The following is a 23,526-nucleotide window of genomic DNA, read 5'->3' as shown; positions in this document are numbered from 1 at the left end:
AAGAGCAGATGAGATCAGTTAATCCTAACCTGCTGAAGGAGAACTTGTTGTGTTCCTCTCCTTCCTGCAGAGATTTCTGATACTGGCACTCACTCCTCTGCAGGCACCATAACAGAACCGGGGGGGGGGGGGGCTATTTAAATAATCCAGTGAATTCCCCCCAGTGCTTGCTTTAAGTGTTCCTTTTCTCCCTTTTGGCCTCTGCACTTCCATACAAGCTGGGAAGGAAATCTGAGAAAAAGTATTGCAGGGGCCAAAGTATCAACATATTAACTGTGCCACCCCAACACACACGCACGCACGCGCACGCACGCACGCACGCACGCACGCACCCCCGTTGCTACAGAAGGCTCTCTTTTTCACCCTCTTTGTCGTTTGTGTTTCCGTAGAAAGCTGCACAGTGGAATGAAGACATACGGGTGCGAATTATGCGGGAAAAGGTTCCTGGACAGCCTGCGCCTCCGAATGCACTTATTGGCTCATTCAGGTAGGTTCGGAAAGGTTGGCAGAAGGTCGCTTCTTGCTTCCGTCCTCCATGTTTTCAGAAATTGGAATTCAGTGGTGGGATCCAAAAATTTTAATAACAGGTTCCGATTGTGGTGGGATTCAAACAGTGGCGCCGTCGCACACACACACCTCCAGTTCCTATTGGGCAGGGAGGTTGCTTTAGTAACCCCTTCTCGGCACTCAGAAAAAATTAGTAACCACTTCTAGAGAAGTGAGGAAGAGTAGAAGAGTTTGGATTTATATCCCCCCTTTCTCTCCTGCAGGAGACTCAAAGGGGCTGACAATCTCCTTGACCTTCCCCCCTCACAACAAACACCCTGTGAGGTAGGTGGGGCTGAGAGAGCTCCGAGAAGCTGTGACTAGCCCAAGGTCACCCGGCTGGCATGTGTGGGAGTGCACAGGCTAATCTGAATTCCCCAGATAAGCCCACAGCTCAGGCGGCAGAGCGGGGAATCAAACCTGGTTCCTCCAGATTAGATACACGAGCTCTTAACCTCCTACGCCACTGCTGCTCCCTGGGCTAGTGGTGGGAACTGGTTGGATCCCACCTCTGACTGAGACCCTGGCCAAGTGGTGGGCCATATGGGTGTCCATGTGCACACCAGAGAATGGACCAGCCAGACCTTTATCCCGGGCACTCACACAGTATCTTGGGCTGGACTGGCTTATTCAATTGCCAGCTCAATTTCACCAAGACTATGCTGGTGTGCAGATCCCATGCAGTGCGGGGAATGCCTGTTGCCTCCACCACCATCATGTGCAACGCAGGATCCATAGAAATGAGCCCATTTCAAGATACCATTCTTGGCTTTGCCTATTTCACATAGGTCCTTCTTCTTCTTCCAATAATCAAAACGTGGGTGGTCTGGGGCAGAGGAGAGAAGGGGCTGGAAATGAAAGTGATGCTTAGCTCAACGTGTTTTGCATTTTCCTCATGTGTCCCAAATACAATGTTTTCCACCTTTGAGCATCCATTGAAGTTTCATTAGCAAAACTGTTGCAGAATTAGTATCGCTCGCTACCTTTAATGAATCTCACTATCGGGTCCAAATTATGCAGGGTCCTTTAATTAAATAGACATAGAGGGGGTTGGAATGCAAAGCGTACGAGTCAGGTTGGAACACCTCTGCAAGTTAATTCAGTCTCAGACTTTTCTTGCACGTGAAGCGCCATGCGCAATTAGCTTTGGGTTTGGGGGCTTCTCTCACCTCCATAAGATCTCACGGAAGAGCTGGCAGTCCATGGAGTTGCACAGAACTTAATGCTAACCAAAGTCTTTAGGAACACAGAAATAAGAAACACCCTGCTGGATTGCGCCATTTAATCTAGCATCCTGTTTCACCCAGTGGCCAACCAGGTGTTTCAGAAGGCCAAGGAAGCTAAAGTTTGCCTGAGTTATTGTCCCCCAGCACTGCCTCTGATCATGGAGTTTCCCTTTAGGCTAATGGCCATTAGTAGACCTCTCCTCTGTGGATGTGCCTAACCCTCTTTTAAAGTCACTTTTACTAGTGGTTGTCGCTGTGTCCATTGTCAAGGAGTTCCACAGGTTAATCATTCACCTTTCTTTCTTTCTTTCTTTCTTTCTTTCTTTCTTTCTTTCTTTCTTTCTTTCTTTCTTTCTTTCTTTCTTTCTTTCTTTCTTTCTTTCTTTCTTTCTTTCTTTCTTTCTTTCTTTTCCTGAATTTATTTCATTGAGTTGTCCATTTGGGAAGAGGAAGAAAAGATTCTCTCTATCCCAACCCAATTTTAACAACCTTTGGAAGTTTAGAAAGAGATTCTATGAGAAATGAGGTGTACTTTCCCCTTCCTTGGGAAGATCATTATTTGCACCCAGTGGAAATTGTTCCTATAAGGCTTGTAAGCGTCAGCCGCTACAGGTCTGTCCATGTAGGCAGAAATAACCAGCTCAGAGCTTTAAGGAATGAAAACGTGGGAGACCAGACACTGACACATTTGCATGTGTCTGTCTGTTGTTGGTAAGAGCAAGTGTGGTGTAGTGGTTAAACTATTGGCCTGGGATCTGGGAGATGCAAGTTCGTATCTCCATTCATTCCCTGGAAGCCTGCTGGGCGGTCTTGGGCTAGCCACGATCTCTCAGCCTGCCCTACCTCACAGGGTTGCTGTGATGATAAAACACAGGAGAGGAGAATGATATAAGACTCTGTGAGAGCCAGCGTGGTGTAGTGGTTAAGAGCAGGTGCACTCTAATCTGGAGAACTGGGTTTAATTTCCCCGCTCTGCCACTTGAGCTGTGGAGGCTTATCTGGTGAACCAGATTAGCTTGTGCACTCCCACACACGCCAGCTGGGTGACCTTGGGCTAGTCACAGTTCTTCTGAGCTCTCTCAGCCCTGCCTACCTCACAGGGTGTTTGTTGTGAGGGGGGAAGGGCAAGGAGATTGTAAGCCTCTTTGAGTCTCCTTACAGGAGAGAAAGGGGGGGATATAAATCCAAATGCTTCTTTTCTTCTTCTTTGTGTCCCCAACGGGCCCCACCTCCAGCACTAGAAATAAAAAAACCTGGCTGGACCCCAAGTGCCAACAATTTGGAAAGAGCCGCTCCGGCATGGCGTGCTTTTTGTCTTCTCAGAGGGCCGCCAGGCAGCAGGCCGTGTGCCCTGGTGCGCTCCCTCCCTCCCAGCTGTGCTTTCCCTCCCCCCCACCGCAGGCGCACGCTGTAGTTGTCTTGGCCCTGCACCAAGGCCTGGCTGGCTGCCCGCCTGCTTTGCCGGTACAGTATGTACAGTGAGCGTTGAGCCAAGTTTGTCATCATGAAAGATTAATTTTTTTTCTGCCTCTCTCTCCTCGCTCTGGTTGGAGGAAGGGAGCAGCGGCTGTGGGGGATGCTTGAAAACAGCCGAGTGAAATTCCAGCGTGCTTGTTTATGAAGCCTCTTCCCCGCCCCCCCCAGTCTTCCCCTGTCCCCTCCTCTGTTCCTTCACTACAGGCACAGGAGACTGTCTAGCCCACAGCTGACTCAAAAAGGGGGCCTCCACACTGGCGGGGGGCTTTAAGAATTAGTCGACCTGGGGGTTGAAGCTGCCAACCTCCAGGTAGAACCTGGAGATCTTCTGGAATTTCTACTAACCTCCAGTTCCCTGTGTAGGGTTCCCAACTTCTGGAATTTTTCTGGAATTGCAGTTGATCTCCAGACTATATAGATTGATTATTGATTAATTTGAAACTTTTGGTCCTCTTCTCCGGGAGAAACTGGTTGTTTGGGGAGGTGGTCAACTCGGCCTTATACCGTCTGATGGCCCCCGCCTCCCTAGCCCCCTCCCACTCTCCCAGACTCTGCCCTCAAATCTCCAGGTATTTCCAAACCCAGAGTTGGCAACCATAACTCTATTGCATCATACCCAAACGAGGTCACTCTTTTCCGAAAACCCTGCCCTTTCTAGGCTGCGCCCCCAGATCTCCAGGAGTCTCTTGAGCTAGATCTGGCCACCCTGCGAAATGCGCAAAAGATCCACAGCTTGCGGAATGAGACATCTGCCCCACGGCAGGGCTGCCCCACACTGTGGCTCTTCCTCGCCCGCTTTCTTTCCCCCATGTTTGGATACCTCTGATGGTCACTATAAAAATGAAGCTAGATTGACAGTCTGCTTTTAGTCCTGTTTTAATGTGCATTAACTAATGTAAAGATTTTTTTTTCAATTAATCAAGGGTAATCCCACAAATTAAACAACAGGATTTATCAAGGTCATCACAGTAGCCACGTACCCTACTGATGTCACTACACTGTGGAAAGAAGGAGCATGTTGAAGTCCTATGAAAAAAGGGGGGTGTGGATACATGGTCTGAGAACTGAATCAGTATTTGGCTTTGAGCTGTTTGTGGACGGAGCGCCCTGTTAGTCTCCAAGCACAGAGAGAGAAGAACCCTGTTCGGGCTGGGTTCTGGGTGCTTCGGAGGAGCTCGCAATGTCTCTTCCCTTTGGGTTCATTTGGGGAATATTTTTGGCTAGGCATGTTTTTAGATTGGGAAGAATTTTCCCCTACAGCAGAGGAACGGTGGATCCGTAGACTTACAAAACTTTTTTTTTAAAGTAGTCAAAGTAGAGATCTGTGAGAGAATTTCACAGAGTGGGAAGAGGGTGTACAATCAGTACAAGAGGAATATTGTTTCCGCCATGCCTCTGCGGTTGATCCATGTGCTTGCTGGAGTTAAACGCTGTGCTCACCCAGATCCACATCTGAGAGTGTCTGTCTGCCTGTCTGGGGTGCATGGCTTTCCATGGGACATGTGCTCAGATCCACACCTAACAGTATCTGTGGAGATCTCATTGTTTTTCTCTGCAAGTTTCTGTCCTCCCATGTGCCTGTTTTGGCACACAGTGACTGCGTGGGTTCATGTGAGTGCGCAAGAGATAACATGCATGAATGGAGGACGCTTCTTGGAACCTCATCAGGTCATGGATCTCTCCATGGATCTCTCCATGACCTAGAGTCTGCTCAAGGGCCACTTCTCCAACCTTCTCCAAAGTCCTTGAAATGCCATGTGAATGGGGAAACCCTGCAACATGTGCTCCTCTGACGTGTAATAAAAGATGAAGCTGTTGCGCATAATGCTTCCACACATGCAAGACCTTGGTTTAGTATCACTGCAGACAGACAGTGTTTCTCTTCTCCTGACTTGTCCTCTAACTCATTCTGCCTTTCTTATCCTGCCCTTCTTCCAAGATGTTCAGCACAGATGATATGGCTGACTTGTCGTTTTTATGCTTACAACATTTCTCTATCCTTGCCTTTACAATTTCAATGACCCTGTGAGGCTCTTCGGGGTGACCCAAGGTCACCCTCTAACTTTTTTATGGATGAAGGGGGATCTGAACCCAGGATGCCCTGGGGATAACTTAACCACTATACTGGGAAGAGACTTCAGATCAGAGAGATGTAATAAGCAAAGAGGTAGCTGGGTTCTGTGTGCTTTGGAGATGCTCTCAATGTCTCTTCCCTTTGGGTTCATTTGGGGAATATTTTTGGCTAGGCATGTTTTTAGATTGGGAAGAATTTTCCCCTACAGCAGAGGAATGGGAGCATGGGAGCATCTTTTTATGAGAACACAGTAACACAGTGAGAATGTCAGAAGAGCATTGCTGGATCAGACCAGTGGTCCATCTAGTCCAGCATCCCTCCTCATCAATAGCCAACCAGTTCCTCCGGAGGTCCAGCAGCGGAGCAGAGAGGCTGAAGCCTTCATAAGAGCCCTGCTGGATCAGACCAGTGGACCATGCAATGAAGCATCCTATCGCATACAGCAGCCAACCAGTTCCCCTGGAGGGCCCACAAAAGGGCACAGAGGCCAAGGCCAAGTCCCCCTGATGGGACTGGGATTCAGAGGCTAACGTCCTTTGAACATGATGGTTCCCTTCAGCCATCATTTGATAGACCTCTCCTCCTCTGTCTAATCCCCTTTTGAAGCGGCCTATGCCTGTGGCTACCATCACATTCTCTGGCAGCACATCCCATATTTTAATCACTCAGTCGAGCCTCTCCATTTTGAAGTGCGTGGTTTGTTTTCTGACATAGGGGAAAGCCCCTTGACCAGGAGCTGTGAAGCTGTGTTCCTGATCCTGCAGCCCCTTGGGTCATGGCTGGGGGCACGCAGGGGCCTAGGATATTTCAGCTTCAGCAGCAGCAGGGCCCTCTTGATGCATGCGCTGAGCATGGTGTTCAGTGGACAAGAGGTTTGCTGGAATAGGGATGGAGTCTTGGATTAGCAACATTGAGCACATACTACGTGCCCTGCATAAGGAAGTCTGCCCCCCCCCCCCCACCCATTGCTTGGGCCCTGGGGAATGGGACTCCACTTTTTTATGGATTGGGCAGCTATGATGGTTTTACTCTTCAGCTTCTGAGCATTTTGAGGATCCAGCAATGGGTCCATGATATTTGTTGCTTTCCACAGCTTCGTCCCTCATGCAGCTGCACCTTTGAGGCATTGGTTTGCCTAGCCGATCCCAAGCAAGTTGTACGCTCTTCACATAGCCCATGTGCCAGTCTGTAAGGCAAGCTGTAACAACATGTGTTGAGGCAGGGTTATGAAATTTGTTCCCATAGGAGGAGCAAGTGGAGAAATTCCTTGGAACGGGGCCTCTTGCCAATAACATTGTTGCTTTTACATCTACAGTCTGTGTGGGTGTTTTCTCATGGCGGTGTTTATGGTGCCTCTTTCATCTGTGCATGGAATAATTATGGCTATCTGGAAAAGGGTGCACACACCCCTGTTTGTTAACCTGGACACATGGCAGGTGGGGAAAGGTGTCCCAGAAAGATAGAATTCCCATGAGACCTTGGCAGGCAGCCGGCCGTCTGACAGCCAGACCAGGCCGTGCACTTTGGCCCACCAACTCAGGTGTGAATTTCTACCGACCGTCTTTTAGCCTCTCTCTGCCTTCACGTGGCAGCTGAATTCCAGCAAGGGGAAGCTGGGTTTTGAGAGGCAAAAATGTCTCTCACTGCCCTTGAGTAGAAAAGTGCAATTTGGCTATCACCGACCAGAATTAATGGGTTTGATTTGTTTTTGTTTGACAGTGACAGCTCCACAGTCAAGCTGCAGATGAATGGCAGTGGCATTTAGCAATACAGTGCATATGCGCGCGCGCGCACACACACACACACACACACATATACTGGCCTTATTCTGCAATTGACTCCCACAGTGTGCTGCAGTGTTTCTAGGCTGAGAGCTGGGATTCAGCAGCAAAATTTGCAACCCCGGGTGAGTTAACATCTTGCCACTCAATGCTGGACTTTTTAAACCCCTGAAATTATTGTGGTGGCCGTTTTGATGTCAACACTGGTGAGTGTGGCGCTCTGCAGATTAACATTGGCCCAAATGATGCATTGAATTCATAAGATATTCATAAGATGCAGAATTCATAAGATAACCATGGCTGCGGTGGAAACTTTCAGCTCTAGCAGATCATAGCCATGGTGGAATCCAGGGGTCTGCCCACCCCATCCAGGGCTTGGATTTGAGCTGTGCTTTGGAAATGTTGGGCTTCTCCTGTGTGCTCCTTTGGACCTTCTGTTGATGCCAAGGCCTCGAATGAAGGGGCCTTCTTCCTTGCCTCTGCCGTGTTTTTCTCGGTCTGGATGGCAGGAAGGCGTGGTGTCACCAATTCTCTGGTTTCCACTGTTGTTGTGACAAGAATAGAGAAGCGCCCCGCTAGACAGACGGCGGTGAGGACACAAGAGTGGGGAGCAAATGGCAGCTATGTGCGGTCAGTTAACAACAGAAGGGCCAGATAGTCTGGCTCATTTGGATGCAAGACCCTCCCCCAAATTCCCTGTGTCCTGGGATAATTGAAGGGGCTGCCTTCCCCCCATCCAGCAACAAGCACCTTCCTTTGTGTGGAAGAGTTAACAAAATATGCTTTAGAGATGGGGAGTATTCATGCAGAGGAACTGACCTTCCTTCCTTCCTTCCTTCCTTCCTTCCTTCCTTCCTTCCTTCCTTCCTTCCTTCCTTCCTTCCTTCCTTCCTTCCTTCCTTCCTTCCTTCCTTCCTTCCTTCCTTCCTTCCTTCCTTCCTTCCTTCCTTCCTTCCCCTCTCACCCACCCCACCCACCCCATGAAAGATTTCTGCCCCATCTCCAGTCTTGCTGGCTGCTCACTTAACTCACAGAAGCTGCCCTGAGTGTCAGCATTCTGTTTTGTTTTTCAGCTCCCCACCTGGAGCAGTTGGAATATGTATGAATATTCCATAGCATCTACCTTGCTACCTTTGAAATGATTCCTTTGCCACCTTTTGTTTTGTTTCTGTGCTCTGTCCTCTCCTGTTGTTCCCAAAATCTATTCTCAGTCAATCTGAAATGAACTTGCCAGCCATATACAAACCTGTCCCTTTAAAGTCTTTATTTCCCTCCAAGTCATTGGTTCCATCAAAGTTTTTAAGAGGAAAGGGAAGTGCTCATTTTATTTTGGGTGCTCCCTCCCTCCCCCGCCCTCCCGCCCTCCCCTTTTCGCCGCCTCGAATGTTGGCCGCTGTCCCGAATTTATTCCCAGAGTGATGTCATCGGCTTGCCGGCAGGTCTGGATGTTCTGCCAGCATTCCAGAGAGTTTATGATCACTCGCAGATGTGCATCCAAGAACACACTGTACCCAGAGCAGAAATTAATGCGGCTTGAGTGCCGTCCAATCCTCAGACACAGGAGAGAAGAGAGAAAGAAAACACAAACTGTTTAATGCTGTTTATAAATTATACACTTGCTGATGAAAAATACATTTCTCTCTCTCCCTGCCCCCCCCCCCCCCGCCCCGCACTCTCCTTCCTTCTTCTTTTTTTTTTCCGCCTCGAGAGTTTAAGCTGACTGGAATAATATGGTTTTTCTTCTGAGCTCCTGTTTTGGCATGGATCTCACAGCTCGTGGTGTTGTTACACAGCCGGCGTCTTTCTTGTTCTGTCGCCCCCCCCCCCCCCCCGCCATCTTTACCTGATGAAATATATTTTATTTCACAGCGCTCCCGCTTGCTGTTGTTTGTTCTTTTTTAAAAGCTTTCTTTCTTTTTTTGGGATGCCTTTTTCTGCCCTTGGCATCCGGAAGAGCTGAAGGCGAAGCCAAGGAAGCAACTAAATTGCAGGCCCGCCTGTCTGGTGCCCGTGGCTGAGGTGGGATCACCTTCCTGCTGGCAGGGTCTGGTTTGAAGGATCCAGCTGGGCCCTTCATACGAAAGAGAGAAAGTTACCCACGAATGCTGCTTTTTCCTGAATTAGATCATTGGTCCATTGAGGTTAGCATTATCTGCTCAGGCTGGCAGCGTCTCTCCAGGGTCCCAGGCAGAGGTTTTTCATGAGGGGAGGGGTGTGGGGGTGATTCTCCGCCCCCCACGTGACCAGCTGGTGTGTGCCCGGGGACATGTGACCTCACGTGTCCCCATGAGTGCTCCACCTCTGCCTGCTGCCTGGATGTTTTAACTGGAGACACTGGGAATCGAACCTGGGGCGTTCTGCATGCCAAGCAGATGCTCAACCACGGAGCCACAGCTCCTCAAAGTTCTCAAAGTTCAGCAGAGGTCACTGTAAAAAATTCCACCCCCACCCCTCCCTCCATCGTGAAGGGGACGTAGGGGAGAGATGAGCGTTCAGACATGTTGGTGGCTACCAGCTGTAAATCCAGCCAGCTGATTTATCCCAAACCTCTGCCCTGTTTCCCCACGTGCCCTTTTGATATACGCTATCCAAAACGCTCTCTCCATTACCGCATGGCTTTTGTAGTTTTATTTTTAAAAAAACGCACAACACACATACATACAAAACCAAACCAAAAAAAACCCCTGCTAATGTTTATCATTTGCCCAACAGGCTCGACAGATTTCTGTTTCCTGTCGTGCATCTCGGCTTTAAAGCCCCCTGGTTGCTAAGTAGCAGCCTCCCCTGTACTGTAATGGGCTGATTGTGTATTCCGTTCAGCGCTGGATCTTATTTTTGTATGCAAGGCAAAGTGTTTTGATGGAGGACGATTGCAGAAGTGTCTGGAGGCTGTTTTGGAGTTTTATAGGCCGTACAGTACACTGTGTGCCTTCTGAAACAGAACACAGGCTGTTGGATTTGGGAGCCGGTTTGTCATTCCCCCCCCCCCCTCCAAGTACAAACTGTGGAATAGAACATCTCTCGGAGGGGGGCGGCGGCAATTATGTAATCGCCCTTCGTTTCTCTCTCCTTCCCCCCCACCCCGTTTTTGTGCGTGAATGTGTTTTGATAAACCAAAATGATAAATGGACCCCAAATAGGAATTCTCCCCCTCCTTTCCACACCCTGCCCCCCCTTTGTCTGAGCCGAGATACAGTTGTGACTTTCTGAAGTGCCCATATTGGGTTGTGGAGTCTCTCAGGCCAGGTGGAAATTCACCTAAAATAGAAAAGATAACTTATTAAGACCCCATTTTATAAAGAAAAGAACTGTGAGAAATTATCATTCCTCTCCTGGTTTTTGCATTTCTCAAGACCAGAATCGGTCCCTCTTGCAATTTAATGTGTAGAAGGTAAAAGATCCCCTGGGCACAACATTTCCCATTGAAAATACGTATTAGACAGACACCAACTTCCATTTGGCATGTGGTTGCCAACTCCGGGCTGGGAAATTCCTGGAGATTTGGGGGTGGGGTTTGGGGAGAGGAACCCCAGCCAGAGAGATGCCAGATAGTCCACCCTCCAAAGAAGCCATTTTCTCCAGGGGAATTGATCTCTGTTGTTTGGAGATCAATTGTAATAGTGGACGATCTCCACCTGCCTCCTGGAGATTGGCAACCGAGCTGATGGAAACTACTTGTGACCTCCCTTGTTGTGTTTTTCACCCCTTCCTTTTTCTCTTGGATAGGATTTTTCTTCAAAGAGGGTGTGTGTGGATGTGCGCGTGAGCACGGACGCTGTCTCATTGGTCTGAAAGGGATCAAGAGGCAGAATGGAGGTCTGGGTCTCCTTCTGGAAAAGCTCTCGGCCTCCCTCGCTGTCTGCACATGGAAAGGGAGAGGATGAGAGGCAGGCAGGAGCCAGACTGGAGCGTTCATCCGTCTTTGGGCCAAGATTAGCATAGGGCGGGAGCTCATCTCTGGAGCGCACAGCACATGGGTGGAGTGAGGCTGGCCCAGAGAGGAAGCCCAGAACATGACAGGAGGCCACGGCAGGAAGCGGCCAGCCCAAACTGTACTCTTTCCCATGAAAAGATCAAAGTGGAATTGTAATTTCATCCACCACGTGCGCATTCTAAAACGAAGATGGTCCGGCATGCGGCGGATGAAGTTACAATTCTACTCTGATCATTACGTGGAAAAGAGTATAGAGAGGGTGACTGGCTCACATTTCCCTCCACTGTGCCTTTAAACAGTTTGCCATTTTCTCATCCCTGCCCCCAGTCACTACTGTGAGGAAGATGGCCTACTTCATAGGGCTGTTGTTTTGATGGTGTCTTCCTGCATGGCAGGGACTTGATGACCTCTCTTCCAACTCTATGATTGCAGGAGTCTGCGTATTCTGGTGAGAATGCATTCTGGTGAGAATGCATTGTATAGAATGCATTCTATACAAGGAGCTACAGGCAGGATCCATAGGAGACCTGGATTCGAATCCCCACTCTGCTCATTGGATGACCGTGAACTGGTCACACACTGTCAGCCTAAACTTCCTCTCAGGGCTGTTGTGAGGATAAAATAGTGGTGAGGAGAACAATCTAAGCCCCTTTCGATCCCCACCTGTGAGCAGAAGCTGGTCTAAATGAAGTACACAAAACCATATAAGGGCATCTCCTGGAGTCCTTCTGCTCTTCTTCTGATCCATGCAGCATCATTGGGAGGTGGTTGGTTTAATGGCTGTGCTTCTAAACAGGTTTCCTTTTTGCAAGTGCCAACATGCCACTCTTTCTGACGGGGCCTCTTTGGAGGATGCCCTTGATGGCTCGTGCTCCCTGTGCTTCGGGTGGCTGTTGAGCGGCAGCGACCTGTCCCCAAGAGGGGTAGCTTGGAAGGGGAGAAGGGGGGAATAACGTGGAAGTTGGGAGGGGCTGTGACTCAGTGGTAGAACGTCATCTTTGCACCAGAAGTTCCCAAGCTCAGTCCCCGGCATCTCCAGGCAGTAGGTAACGTGAAAGACATCAGCCTGAGACCCTGGAGAGCAGCTGCCGGTCTGAGCAGCCAATACAGACCTTGATGGACTGATGGTCTGACTCACTACTACACAGGTGTCAAACTCGCAGCCCTCCAGATGTTATGGACTACATTTCCCATCATCCCCAGGAGCCAACCTCCAGGCGAGGTCTGGAGATCTCCCAGAACCACGGCAGATGTCCAGACAGTGGTGTATCTGCCAGAGGGACATGGGGGGGGGGGTCAATTGACCCTGGGCGCCCTCCATTGGATCACATGGGGGGAGCCTGCTGCGGGCTGCCCCTTGGCCCAACCCCACCAGGCTGCTCCTTCAGCTGGCAGAGGTGCAGCACGCTCCCGGCCCAGCTGCTCCGGCCCACCGGGAGCCCCTCGGCCCAGCCCCACCAGGCTGCCCGGGACCGCCACCCCCAGCTAAGGTAAGTGGGGCACAGGGAGGCATGGAGGTGGAGGGTGGGGGTGCCTGGAGCAGGTGTTGCCCCAGGCGCCATTTCCCCCTGGTACGCCTCTGTGTCCAGATGTCAGAGATCAGCTTCTTTTGAGAAAATGGCTGCTTAGGATCGGGGACTTGATGGCAGGATGAGGCCCAGTGGAGGCCCAGCCCCTCTTTCCCAGACCTCACTCCCAAATCTCCAGGAATTCCCCAGCCTAGAGCTGGCCAACCCACACGCCGTCCAGGCTCTGGTCTCTCATCTTGCCTTGAGAAATGCAAAAACCGGGAGGGGGATCATGATTCCTCTCAGTTCTTTTCTTTATAAAACGGAGTTTTAATAAGTTATCTCTCCTATTTTAGGTGAGTTTAAGGGCAGGAAGCAGGGAGAAGTGAGCAGGAGAATGAAAACCTGACCAAACTCAATGGCTTTTTGTGGGCAACAGAAGAAAACAAGGAATTGGGGGGGGGGGGGGGGGAACAGGCTAAATTTAAAATTGTAATTGGCTGGCTTCCACAAGCTTGCGGGTGTTTTAATGACTCATAATAACTTCATTTAAAACCAGCTGAGCAGAAAATAGATTGGAGAGGAGCCTCGGGCCATTATGGATTTCTGTGGGGTTTTTTTCCTCTCTCTCTCTCTCTTTCTTTCCTCCTCTTATTTATTTATTTATTTATTGACAAGCCCCGTTTTTTTTTTCCAGCAGACAGGAAGGGCGCTCAGAAGACTCGGCTGTCTGCTCTCTCCTGGGGTTGGTGGTCTGCCCATGAGAGATTGTACAGAATACAGGGGTTTGGGGTGAGAGTATTTTGTATTTTGTTTTTTTTTTAGGCTGATTAAAAATAGATGCCTGAGGTATTATTTTGGCATCAGTGTGTGGAGAGCGCGTGGTTCGCGCCCCCCCCCTTCCTTGCACTTTTTGATGTGGTAAATGGAACATAAATAAAATTGTTTTTGAAATTACTGAATTAATTAGGTAGTAAACTGACAGTGGTGCATAAATTATCCTTCTTGCTTTTTTTTTTTTTTTGGTGCATATCTGTATTCCTCCACTCTCTCTCCCTTTTGCATCGGTTTCAACACTCAAATCATAATGCCGAAGAACACATTTTGTTTTAATTAATCACACCCGGGCGGTCCATTGGCTTTGGGTGGGGGGCGGGGGAAGGGATGCGTGGTGCTGGTGACATATCTGAGAACTGCAGCGTCAGAAATATGTGAGTTATGAGACTGTGCTTGGAAGGGTATGGAGTGGAGAGTCATGGCTGGCTGTAACTCCACCACGGACCTGCTGCCAAAAACGTGACTGTGTGATTCATCTCTTTCTTAATGTAAACAGGCAAAATACACTGGAAGGCCGCGTGCGCGTGTGACAAAGAGAGAGCTTCTCCTTTGATCCATTGGACGGTGCAGAGTTTCATATGTTGTCCTAACCACACAGGCCACATCATACAGGGTAGCGAGTTGCAAAAGGAAGGTCAGCCTGTTGCAGAGACCCTGGCCCCAGAAGTAGACCCAGATCCCTTCCCCAACACATGCTCTGTGCAGAAGGCCCAAACCTAGAGGGTCCTTGTCAGATTGTCTCTGGAGCTGCCAACCTGAAGGTGAGACCTGGAGAACTCCCAAAATTATAACTGATCTCCAGACTATGAGGTAATGAAGTAATTTGCCTTGGAGAACTTGACTGCTTTGGAGACTCCTCGGAACTATACCCCGCTGAGCACAAACCCCCGTCTCCACCCCCATACCTTTATCCGTTGATAAGTGTAATTGTTTCTTCGTCTCTGCTTGAAGGTCTCCATTGAGGGAAAGCCTACCCACCCCCCAGATAATTAATTCTTCAGTTGAACTTGTCCAGTGGTGGTGAACCTTTGGCACTCCAGATGTTATGGACTACAATTCCCATCAGCCCCTGCCAGCATGGCCAATTGGCCATGCTGGCAGGGGCTGATGGGAATTGTAGTCCATAACATCTGGAGTGCCAAAGGTTCGACACCACGGAACTAGTCTCACCATTAGGGAGGCCAACTGAAATCTGGGCTCCTGTGACATAAGCCCTTTAGATCTAGCCTTGCCAACTGGAGAAGCAGATAACAGGGCCAAGAAGAAGATTTGGCATTTATACCCCACTTTTCTCTACCACAAGGAGTCTCAAAGTGGCCTGCAATCACCTTCCCTTCCCCTCTCCACCAGAGACACCTTGTGAGGCAGCTTGTGGGGCTGAGAGAGTTGGCAGAGAACAATGGCTGGCCCAAAGTCACCCAGCAGGAATGTAGAAGTGGGGAAATAGTAGAATAACTAAGAAAGGACTTTGGACCAGAACACTTTTCCAATATTGCCGTGGCACTTTCTAGACACTGGAATTGCATTGGATCAAATTCCTATGACATTTATCTCCCTTCACTCACAATTTACTACCTGCCAATTGGGGAGACTGTCCCTTCATCTTTTTTGGTCCCTCTTTCTCCTCACTTGCTGTTCTCCTCATCAAAGTTTAGGAACAGTCAAAGACCAGTCCAAGAAAATAGTGTCTTGCGAAAATGTAAAATGAGTTGCTTTGGATCATGACCCATCCTTTATCTGGCCTTGAGGGGAAAGCCGGCTTATGGGAGGTGGTGAAACAGCTAATCAGAGGGGTGTGTGTCTGTGTGTCCACACAAGGCCCTTTTAGTGTTTGAACAGATGTTCTTTTTGATAACAGTTACAGTAAATTGGGATTGCCAAGGGGGGGGGTGTTTTGGAGTGGAAATTGCCTTTTGGCATCATCACAGGGCTGGTTTGGGTGGAAAACGGAATGTGTTCAGAGCCAGCGAGGCCTAGTGGTTGAGAACAGGGGACTTTGATCTGGAGAACCAGGTTTGATTCCGCACTCTTCCGCATGAACTGTAGTCTCTTATCTGGTGAACTGGATTTTTCCCCCTGCTCCTACATGGGAAGCCTGCTGGGTGACCTTGGGCCATTGACAGTTCTCTCTGAACTCTCTCAGCTCCACCTGCCTCACGAGGTGTCTGTTGTGGGGAGAGGAAGGGAATGAGTTTGTAAACCCCCTTGTGTCTCCTTAAAGGAGAGAAAGGTGGGATATAAATCCAAACTACTACTACTACTGCTACTACTGCTATTACTACTACTACTACTACTACTACTACTACTCTTCTTCTTCTTCTTCTTCTTCTTCTTCTTCTTCTTCTTCTTCTTCTTCTTCTTCTTCTTCTTCATTTCCTCCCTGTCTTTTACAGCTCTTGCCACTCCCCCATAAAATTAAACAAATGATGGTCAGAGAGTGGCACTTCTTTGTGGACTGAGCTCCCCACCTTTCCCCCTAAACCCTTTGAATGGAAAGAGATGTAAATTGTTGGTTCTGTTTTTTCTGGGTTACCGATTTCATGTCCTCTATTATGCTCTAAGCCAGGGGTGGCCAACCTATGGCACACTATATGTTCATGGACTACAATTCCCATCATGGACTACAATTCCCAATTGGCCATGCTGGCAGGGGCAGATGAGAATTGTAGTCCATGAACATCTGAAGCGCCTTAGGTTGGCCATCCCTGCAGCCTTTCCCCTTTCTCTGGCCAGGTGTACTTTAATAATGCTCAGGTAATAATACAGTAAAAGTTGTTTAGTACACAGCTGTCTTGCCTGGACTGAAATGAAACAGGTAACAGAGCAGGGGAGAGAATCGGGTTAAGACAAATCATCGATACCTCTCTGTAAAGTTTTCAGGGCTTGTGCGTGTCTATGTATGTGTAATAAACTTTTGGGTTTCAAAACAAAGAGCTGGGTGGGTGAATCCCATTCCCCCTCCTTTCTGAAACGAGGTAACGTAATGCCTCAATTAGCAGAAGGTAGAAATCAAAGCTGTAGAGGAGGAAAAACCCAGCTAGGATCTTTACATCCAACAGCCGGTGTGACAATTAAAGTCTCAGACATGCCAACAGCAATTGGACAAGTGTCATTTTTAACCAGTTAGAACTTTTTTACTACTTCCTAACATCAGAAGTGCTAAAAGGGAGAGCGGCTCAGTCCATCTCCTCAATAAAGCCATTAAACTGGCTGGGTATTGGGGAGTATTCCTGGGCTGACAGTGTCTAATAATAGCCAAACTCTGTTTTGAGACAGGCAGGCGTGTAACAGTGGTAACGGTTGCCTTTTCCTTCTGGTGTCCCTTGGCCCGCTGCGTATTTGTGACTCTGGGTGTTTTTCAGGAGGTCCAGATGGGTATGAAAGGCTCCACGGTCTTGCTGTATTCCAAGAAGTTGAAACCGGCAGCTGGCAGCTGATCAATTGCCTCTGCATTTTTCAGTGTAGAAGCCCAGGGGAGGGGAAAAGAATCTATTTTTCCTGTTAAGCAAATGCAAAATAGAGAAGGATTTGTGGATGTCCAGGTGCTAACCTTTTCCTAGAAAGGTATGGTAAATGGAATGAGGATGTTTAATGTTTAAGACCAGGAAGGGGTTTCTCTCTGACTGCCAGATGGTCCCTGATCAGAAGCAACGGGGAGGGTCCCTAACCCTTTTGTGCCATCCCTGGAGGGCTCGATTGTATTTCTGGTTGTACTGTGAAGCTAGAGTTGAACCCCCTCCCCCCCCCAATGCCAATTTGAAGTATCTGTTTCTGTGTGTCTCCCTTTTCTGAATTCCTCAGTAATAAAAGCAGATCACAACTCCTCATCCCCTGGACAAATGTGCAAAAATTATTCTTACTATGGATCCAAGACACTCAGATCTGAAGGGGAACAGGACAAAATCCCTGGCTGTAGTCCCCTCCGAGCAAGCGTGCTCTCTTAAATCAGAGGCTGGGGAAATAATATTTATTTGCTAGCAGGAAACACCGGTGAGGGAGGAACATGTTCCTGTGCAATGGGCTTTACTGGGGGTGTAGCATCCCCCTCCCAGCACATGCTCTCTACCTACTCAGTCCCTAGCCCTGAGTATGTGGCTTGGGGGTGGGAGAGGTTGGAAAGGTATGGCTTGGGGTAGGTGGGAATGTGAGGATCAGGGGAGGGTGGGAAGGAGTGGGTTGGGGTTGGGGGAGATCAGAAGAGTGAGGCTTGGGGTGGGGGAGGGTGAAAAGGGGAGGCTCGGGTGGGGGACGGTTGCATAGAAATCAGATTGCCATAACTGTGACAATTAAACATTAAAACTTCAAAACACAATTCATCAGTATCCCTGTTGGCAACAAATCAAAAGGTATCCATGAAGGACTCCTGCGCAACCTTGAGGGACTGAGGGTGTGATTCAGCTTCTTCATGTTTTCACGTGGCATCTAGCACCGTTCTTCCTGGCAAAACGAGCGGCCAATAAGGTGGTGGACATTCAGTGAGCCAGCCCACTGGCAGCACTGGGGTGGCTGTGGCAGAAGGGGAAATTTGGCTTTGACAAGGCAAGGGCAGTGGCTTGGGGGTTTAAGGAAGGGGTGCTGGGGGCAAAGAGGGGGTGCATTTTGAGCGAGGCCGAGGAGCTGTGGCTCGGGAAGAGATCCGGGTGCGGGCGGCCTTTGCTGTCCCTCCAGAGGGCTGAAATGACTCCGCAGAATTCCGCTCTGGAGGAACCAGCGGGCCTGTTTTTCTCAGCTGTCTCAAACAAGTATCTTTATTAAGCAGCAGGGGCTATAAATTTGCTTGTACAAACAGCAGCGGAAGGCCGGCCGGCCCAGGCTGCGGTGCCAATGATGAGGCATGTTTTCGAGCATGCAGCTGACACTTGGCAGCACACGGGGTCCTGTCCATGCCTCCGGGGTCGGTCATCGGAAGATATCTTTATACTGTAGGCAAGCTGAAACGGCTTGCTAAAAATACTGCCCTTCGTCCTTCCCTTCCTTCTGCCATCCCTGGCTTTTTTTCCCCGAAATTCCTGTTTACATTCAAGCTGTTGGCTTCAATGGGTAGATTCTTATTCCCCCCCCCCCCCCGCACACACACACGCACACACCCTAAAAAAACCCACACTCCTGGATGTCTTGCTCTGGTGTGCGCCGTCCCTGGCGTTCTGCCGTTTTGTTTTGCTTTTTGTGTTTTTAAATAAATATCTCTCCTTGTTTTTCTGAAGCCTTGGCTTATTAAGCACTGATGCTGGCTGACATTTTCCTGGTGACTCACATAGTAAAATTAACCTTGAACTATTTGCATATTCAATCGCTGCGCTCCCTTCCTCGCCTTTGAACCCCCTCTCCGCTTATGCTTGTCTACATTACGAGATTCCTGGCTCATGATCCCTTTTTGTTTTGCTGATTTGATGGAGAGGGGAGGGGGGCGGAGGAAATCTGCCCGGCTGGTGTGCGCATCTACTTGAGCGAAAGAAAGAACAGCCAGTCCCAGTCTTTGGAAATTGGCAGGCCGCGCGCTGTTCCCTGTCTGATAAGAGGTACTGTAAATAAAACTGTACCGCATAGCTTGTCGTAAGATGCCCTGCGTCTGCACTGATTGTTCTGACAGGGTTTCTGTTTTTTTTTTTTTTTTGCTTTTTCGGGTCGGCTGTTTTGGTACACTCTGTACTTCCCTTATGTAACCAAGCATGCATATCTCATTGGAACATTCAAGATGTTTATTTTAAAATCGCTACACTTTTTCCCCCTTTCTAAAAAACTCCACAGTCCATGATGGCAAAACTCTGCTTGTTTTTGTGAATCCTTGGACACCCCCTTTCCCGTCCCCAAAGTTTGGCTGAGTGTTTATTTATTTATTCCATTTAAACCCCGCCCTACACCAAAGTCCCAGGCCAGCTACTGTGGCCTGTGGATTCCAAAGGCAACCTAAGGGCCTTCCGATCAATTCAGCAAAGTAGAACTTTCCATCTGTGGACTGACGGGCTTATTGAAACTTCTGCCCCCTGTGTGCCTGATCACCTCTTACAGGAGAAGAGCAGTCTCATGGGCAGAGGATTTTGGAGACCCAGGTTCAAATCACACAAAAACAAATGAGTCAGACCCTCGGTCCATCAAGGTGAGCATTTGGACAGGCAGCAATTCTCCAGGCTGGCAGGCTGAGGTCTTTCCTGTCACTTTAGTATGGTGGTTAAGAGCAGGTGGACTCTAATCTGGAGAACCGGGTTTGATTTTCTCACACCTTCACATAAGTGGTGGACTCTTGGTGAACTGGATTTGTTTCCCCACTCCTACATTCACACTGAGTGACCTTGAGCTAGTCACATTTCTCTCAGAACTCTCTCAATCCCACCTACTTCACAAGGTGCCTGTTGTAGGGAGAGGAAGCAAAAAGAGTTTGTGAACCACCTTGAGACTCCTTACAGAAGGAAAGTTGGGTTATAAATCCCAACTCCTCCTCCTCCTCCCCCTCCTCCTCCCCCTCCTCCTCCCCCTCCTCCCACTCCCACTCCTCCTCCTCCTCCTCCTCCTCCTCCTCCTCCTCCTCCTCCTCCTCCTCCCCCTCCTCCTCCTTCTCCTTCTTCTTCTTCTTCTTCTTCTTCTTCTTCTTCTTCTTCTTCTTCTTCTTCTTCTTCTTCTTCTTCTTCTTCTTCTTCTTCTTCTTCTTCTTCTTCTTCTTCTTCTTCTTCCGCGTGCCAAACAGGTGCTCCGCCGCTCATCACCCTCGTCACCCAACTATGAAGGCTGCTGGGTGGCTCTGGGCGAGTCCTTCTGTCTGTCTCAGCGTGGTTGGGAAGATAAAGTGGGGAAGGCAGAAGCACCCTGAGCTCCTTGAAGGATAGTTGGGATAAACAGGCACAAGATCGCTAACTGAAAAGTGAATCACTACTGATATGGTAACCTGCTGCTGGTTTTCAAATGCAGCTCTCTTTGATGTTGAGAAATATGTGCCTCTGAGCAGAAGATCAGGCTGTTGCTTTCCTTTCCCTTCCTCTCCCTACAACAGACACCTTGTGAGGCAGGTGGGGCTGAGAGAGTTCGGAGAGAACTGTGACTAGGCCAAGGTCACCCTGCAGGAATGTAGGAGTGCAGAAACACATCTGGTTCATCAGATAAGCCTCTGCCAATCAGGTGGAGGAGTGGGGAATCAAACCCGGCTCTGCAGATTGGAATCCACCTGCTCTTAACCACTGCACCAGGCTGGCTCTCTTCTATGTTGAGAAATGTGTGCATGTGAGCAGAAGATCGGCTGTTGAGGATTGGTGCCTGGATAGAAAGTGTCCATGTCACAAATCTGGAGTCCAGTAGCCCTGGCACTTGATTTGAGCCTCAGGACTTCCCAAAAGTCAGCTTGCCCCCAAACCTTGGAAGTCAAGCTTTTCCTTGTCCAAGGCTGTAAAGACCTATTTCTCTCAATGGCCGCCAAAAGAGGTTCCGTCCGCATGTTTTTGACACCATTACAGAGAATGACAACCAAGGTCGAGGCTGCTCTTTAAAGGCAGACTCAAACCCTGACTCTTAAATAAACCTCTGCTTTGCTGCTGATGGTGCTGCTTGTCCAAAGGGCTGGGAACCGTTGGCAGAATCCCTCTTCACATGGGAGCTCAGAGCGGGGCTTCATCCTGACCCTCCAGCTCCCCAGAAGGAGCCCCAAGAAGCTGTTTTCTTTGTCACAGCTGAGTCCAAAAGCATTCAGGACAGCATTTTGGACCATGAAGGAAGTGCTTCCTTCTTCTCAGTTAAGGGAGTTCTCCAGCTGAGCTTCCCAGCATCGGTGAGCTCCTAATTTTCAGGTGTGTACAGGGGCCGATTTGGACAGGGGGCATGGGGAGGGAAGGACTGGCAGCTAAGCTTAAACAACTGCTCAGGAGCTTGGAGCATGGAACTGTTTGGCCCTGATTTTCCTTAGCCTGCTCCTTCAGAGAGGCTTCAGGAATCAGCGGGTTGGTGCCCTGTAAGATCTCTGCCCTTCTCAGAGGTCTCTAGCCTCTCTGACCCACCCACCCCCAACCCACTCCTTCTAGGTTCCAACCAACTCTGCCTTAGCCTTTTAGGTCAGTGATTTTGGAACAAAACATTCCCTGAACTGCCTCTGGCATGACAGACTGTAATAGTTCTCAGATAGAACTGACCTTTCTAAATATGTTGGTCATAAAGCTGTGTTTATTATTTAAGCAAGGCCCAGTAGCAGGAGGCCGGGGGAAGGAGATGGGGGTGGGGATAATTTGGCATCTTTGCGCCCTCTCTCTCTCTCTCTCTATCGTCTCTCAACTGCGCTCTGCAGCTTTGGATGGGCTTCAAAGTGGTCTGTCTTTGTGATGCTCAAGCCCTGCTTTTGCAGAACTGGCACCAAGGAAATTAAAGCATGTGAGAGGCACGGGACTGTCAAATAAAATGACAGAAATAAAATGCATGACGGAAGGCAGCTTCTTGTGGTTAATGTATGGACTGTCCTGCCTAATATATGAGGGGTCATGTGATGCCTTTGTACTGCCTTTTCTCCCACCCTTCCGCTCTTTTTCGGGACTGGCCATTTGGTTTAGGCACACTTGAGTTGTTTTGAATGCAAACTTGACGTTGCCCCGAAAGCTGCCGCGAGGACACCGTATGCACAGTAAACAGGCAGACTGTCTTATTGATTAACAGATGAGACCTCTATTATCGATCAAAGCTTGGCGAGAAAATTTATCACTTTTAATTTCACTGCTGCCAAATATTTCTGCCTGTGAGCCAGCCGTTACTGAGACAATTTAAAGGCAGAGGAATTCTTTTTAATGGGAAAAAAGGGGGCCCCCTCTGTTCATTTCCATGTTTCCTTTGGCTACGCCACCCAGTTTTTCAGGGGGTTGGTAATGAAATAACGTTCAGAGGCTACTTTTTTGGATGAACAACGTAGGATGGAAAGTAAATTGTGTGACACCTTAAAAACAAATGGTGTTGTTGCTGTGACCTAGCCTTTGGGGATCAAGGGCAGCAGGACTGCTCATTGTGTTGGTGGCACCTTAGTCTAGGAATGGGCCCTCCTAATTGGAATGTAGCTGATAGCTTGAATCCTATAACAGCCTTGATGTCCAATCAAAACATGGGCTTGTATCTTATTTCTCTTCAGATGCGATTTGGGACCCCACTTAGCCTTGTCAGCTACTGGGACTGCGTTGTGTTGGTGTGAAGGAACATATGTAACCCCCTCCCCGAAAAAAAACACGCCCTTCCTGTGCTTTTGGATCTTCTGGATGAGCCCTGAGGGTCAGTTAGGGAGTAACCTAGCCCAAACCCTCTTTAGCAGGGATGCCTGACTTGAACACTTGACGCCATCTTTTCTCACTGCTCCGGCTTTTTTAAAGGAGCTCTAAACCCCTTGCTGGGGTTATTTTGAAAAATGGTAAAAGGTAGTATGGTTTTTACCAAGAACCCCAATAAATTTGCAGTAGATTACCAGGGTGCTTGCTTTCCCAGGACTTTAGTGCCTCTGCGTCGTTGCCTGCCATTCTCCCAGACTGCTGGTGCCCCAGCAAGCTTTCTAGGGAAGCTTTGTCTGCCAATTATATGGCAAGAACAGCAAATTATAATTTTTAAAAAGAGATACTTAGCCCTGAGGTTCTGCCAACCAACGTGAGGAGCCAGGAGCCAGGGGAAGGAGCCGGTGAACTCAAAGCTATAAGTCTGGGGATTTCTCTGCTGTTTTCAGTGGTCCAAAGCAAGGAGCCCTTGTCAGACTTGTCAAGTCTTTCCACCCATGAGTTCTTAAAGGGGTGCATGACTTCTCAGTAGGGTTGCTAACCCCAGGTTAGGAGTTTATTGGAAATTTGGGAGTGGGGCCTGGGGGAGATAGGGTTTGCTGAGGATGAATCCTGACGGTTATAATACCATGATATCCAAATTCTTCCAACCAGCTATTTTCTCCAGGGGAACCAATACCCGTGGTCAGGAGTTTTAAGTGCTCCAGGCCTCCTTGGAGGTTGGCAAACCTATATCCAGAGGTGGGATCCAGCAGGTTCTCACCACTTCCCGAGAGTGGGTTGCTAATTATTTGTGTGTGCCGAGAGGGGGTTACTAATTGGGTCCGCTTTTCCATCTCCACACCCTCACCTCCCCGAGAGGCATCCTGCCTTTGAACGTGAAGGTTCCATCTAGCAATTGCGACTAATAATGTAACTCCCTGAAC

At 49.0% G+C, this 23,526-nt stretch overlaps 1 protein-coding gene across 5 annotated transcripts in view; it reads left to right on the top strand.

Moving 5' to 3' along the window:
- The window catches only part of ZBTB16 (zinc finger and BTB domain containing 16), a 160,126-nt gene that overhangs the window by 69,400 nt on the left and 67,200 nt on the right, over nt 1–23,526 (top strand). For all 5 annotated transcript variants that reach the window (XM_048512309.1, XM_048512313.1, XM_048512312.1 and 2 more), the window contains exon 3: nt 390–487. In XM_048512309.1, coding sequence (XP_048368266.1) covers nt 390–487 — 98 coding nt within the window. The remainder of the gene's footprint in view (nt 1–389; nt 488–23,526) is intronic.

The sequence above is a fragment of the Sphaerodactylus townsendi genome, linkage group LG12 (genome assembly GCF_021028975.2).
Source record: "Sphaerodactylus townsendi isolate TG3544 linkage group LG12, MPM_Stown_v2.3, whole genome shotgun sequence".
Classification (NCBI taxonomy): domain Eukaryota; kingdom Metazoa; phylum Chordata; class Lepidosauria; order Squamata; family Sphaerodactylidae; genus Sphaerodactylus; species Sphaerodactylus townsendi.
The sequence above is the reverse complement of the archived record's forward strand: the minus strand, read 5'-3'. Positions and strand labels throughout refer to the sequence as shown.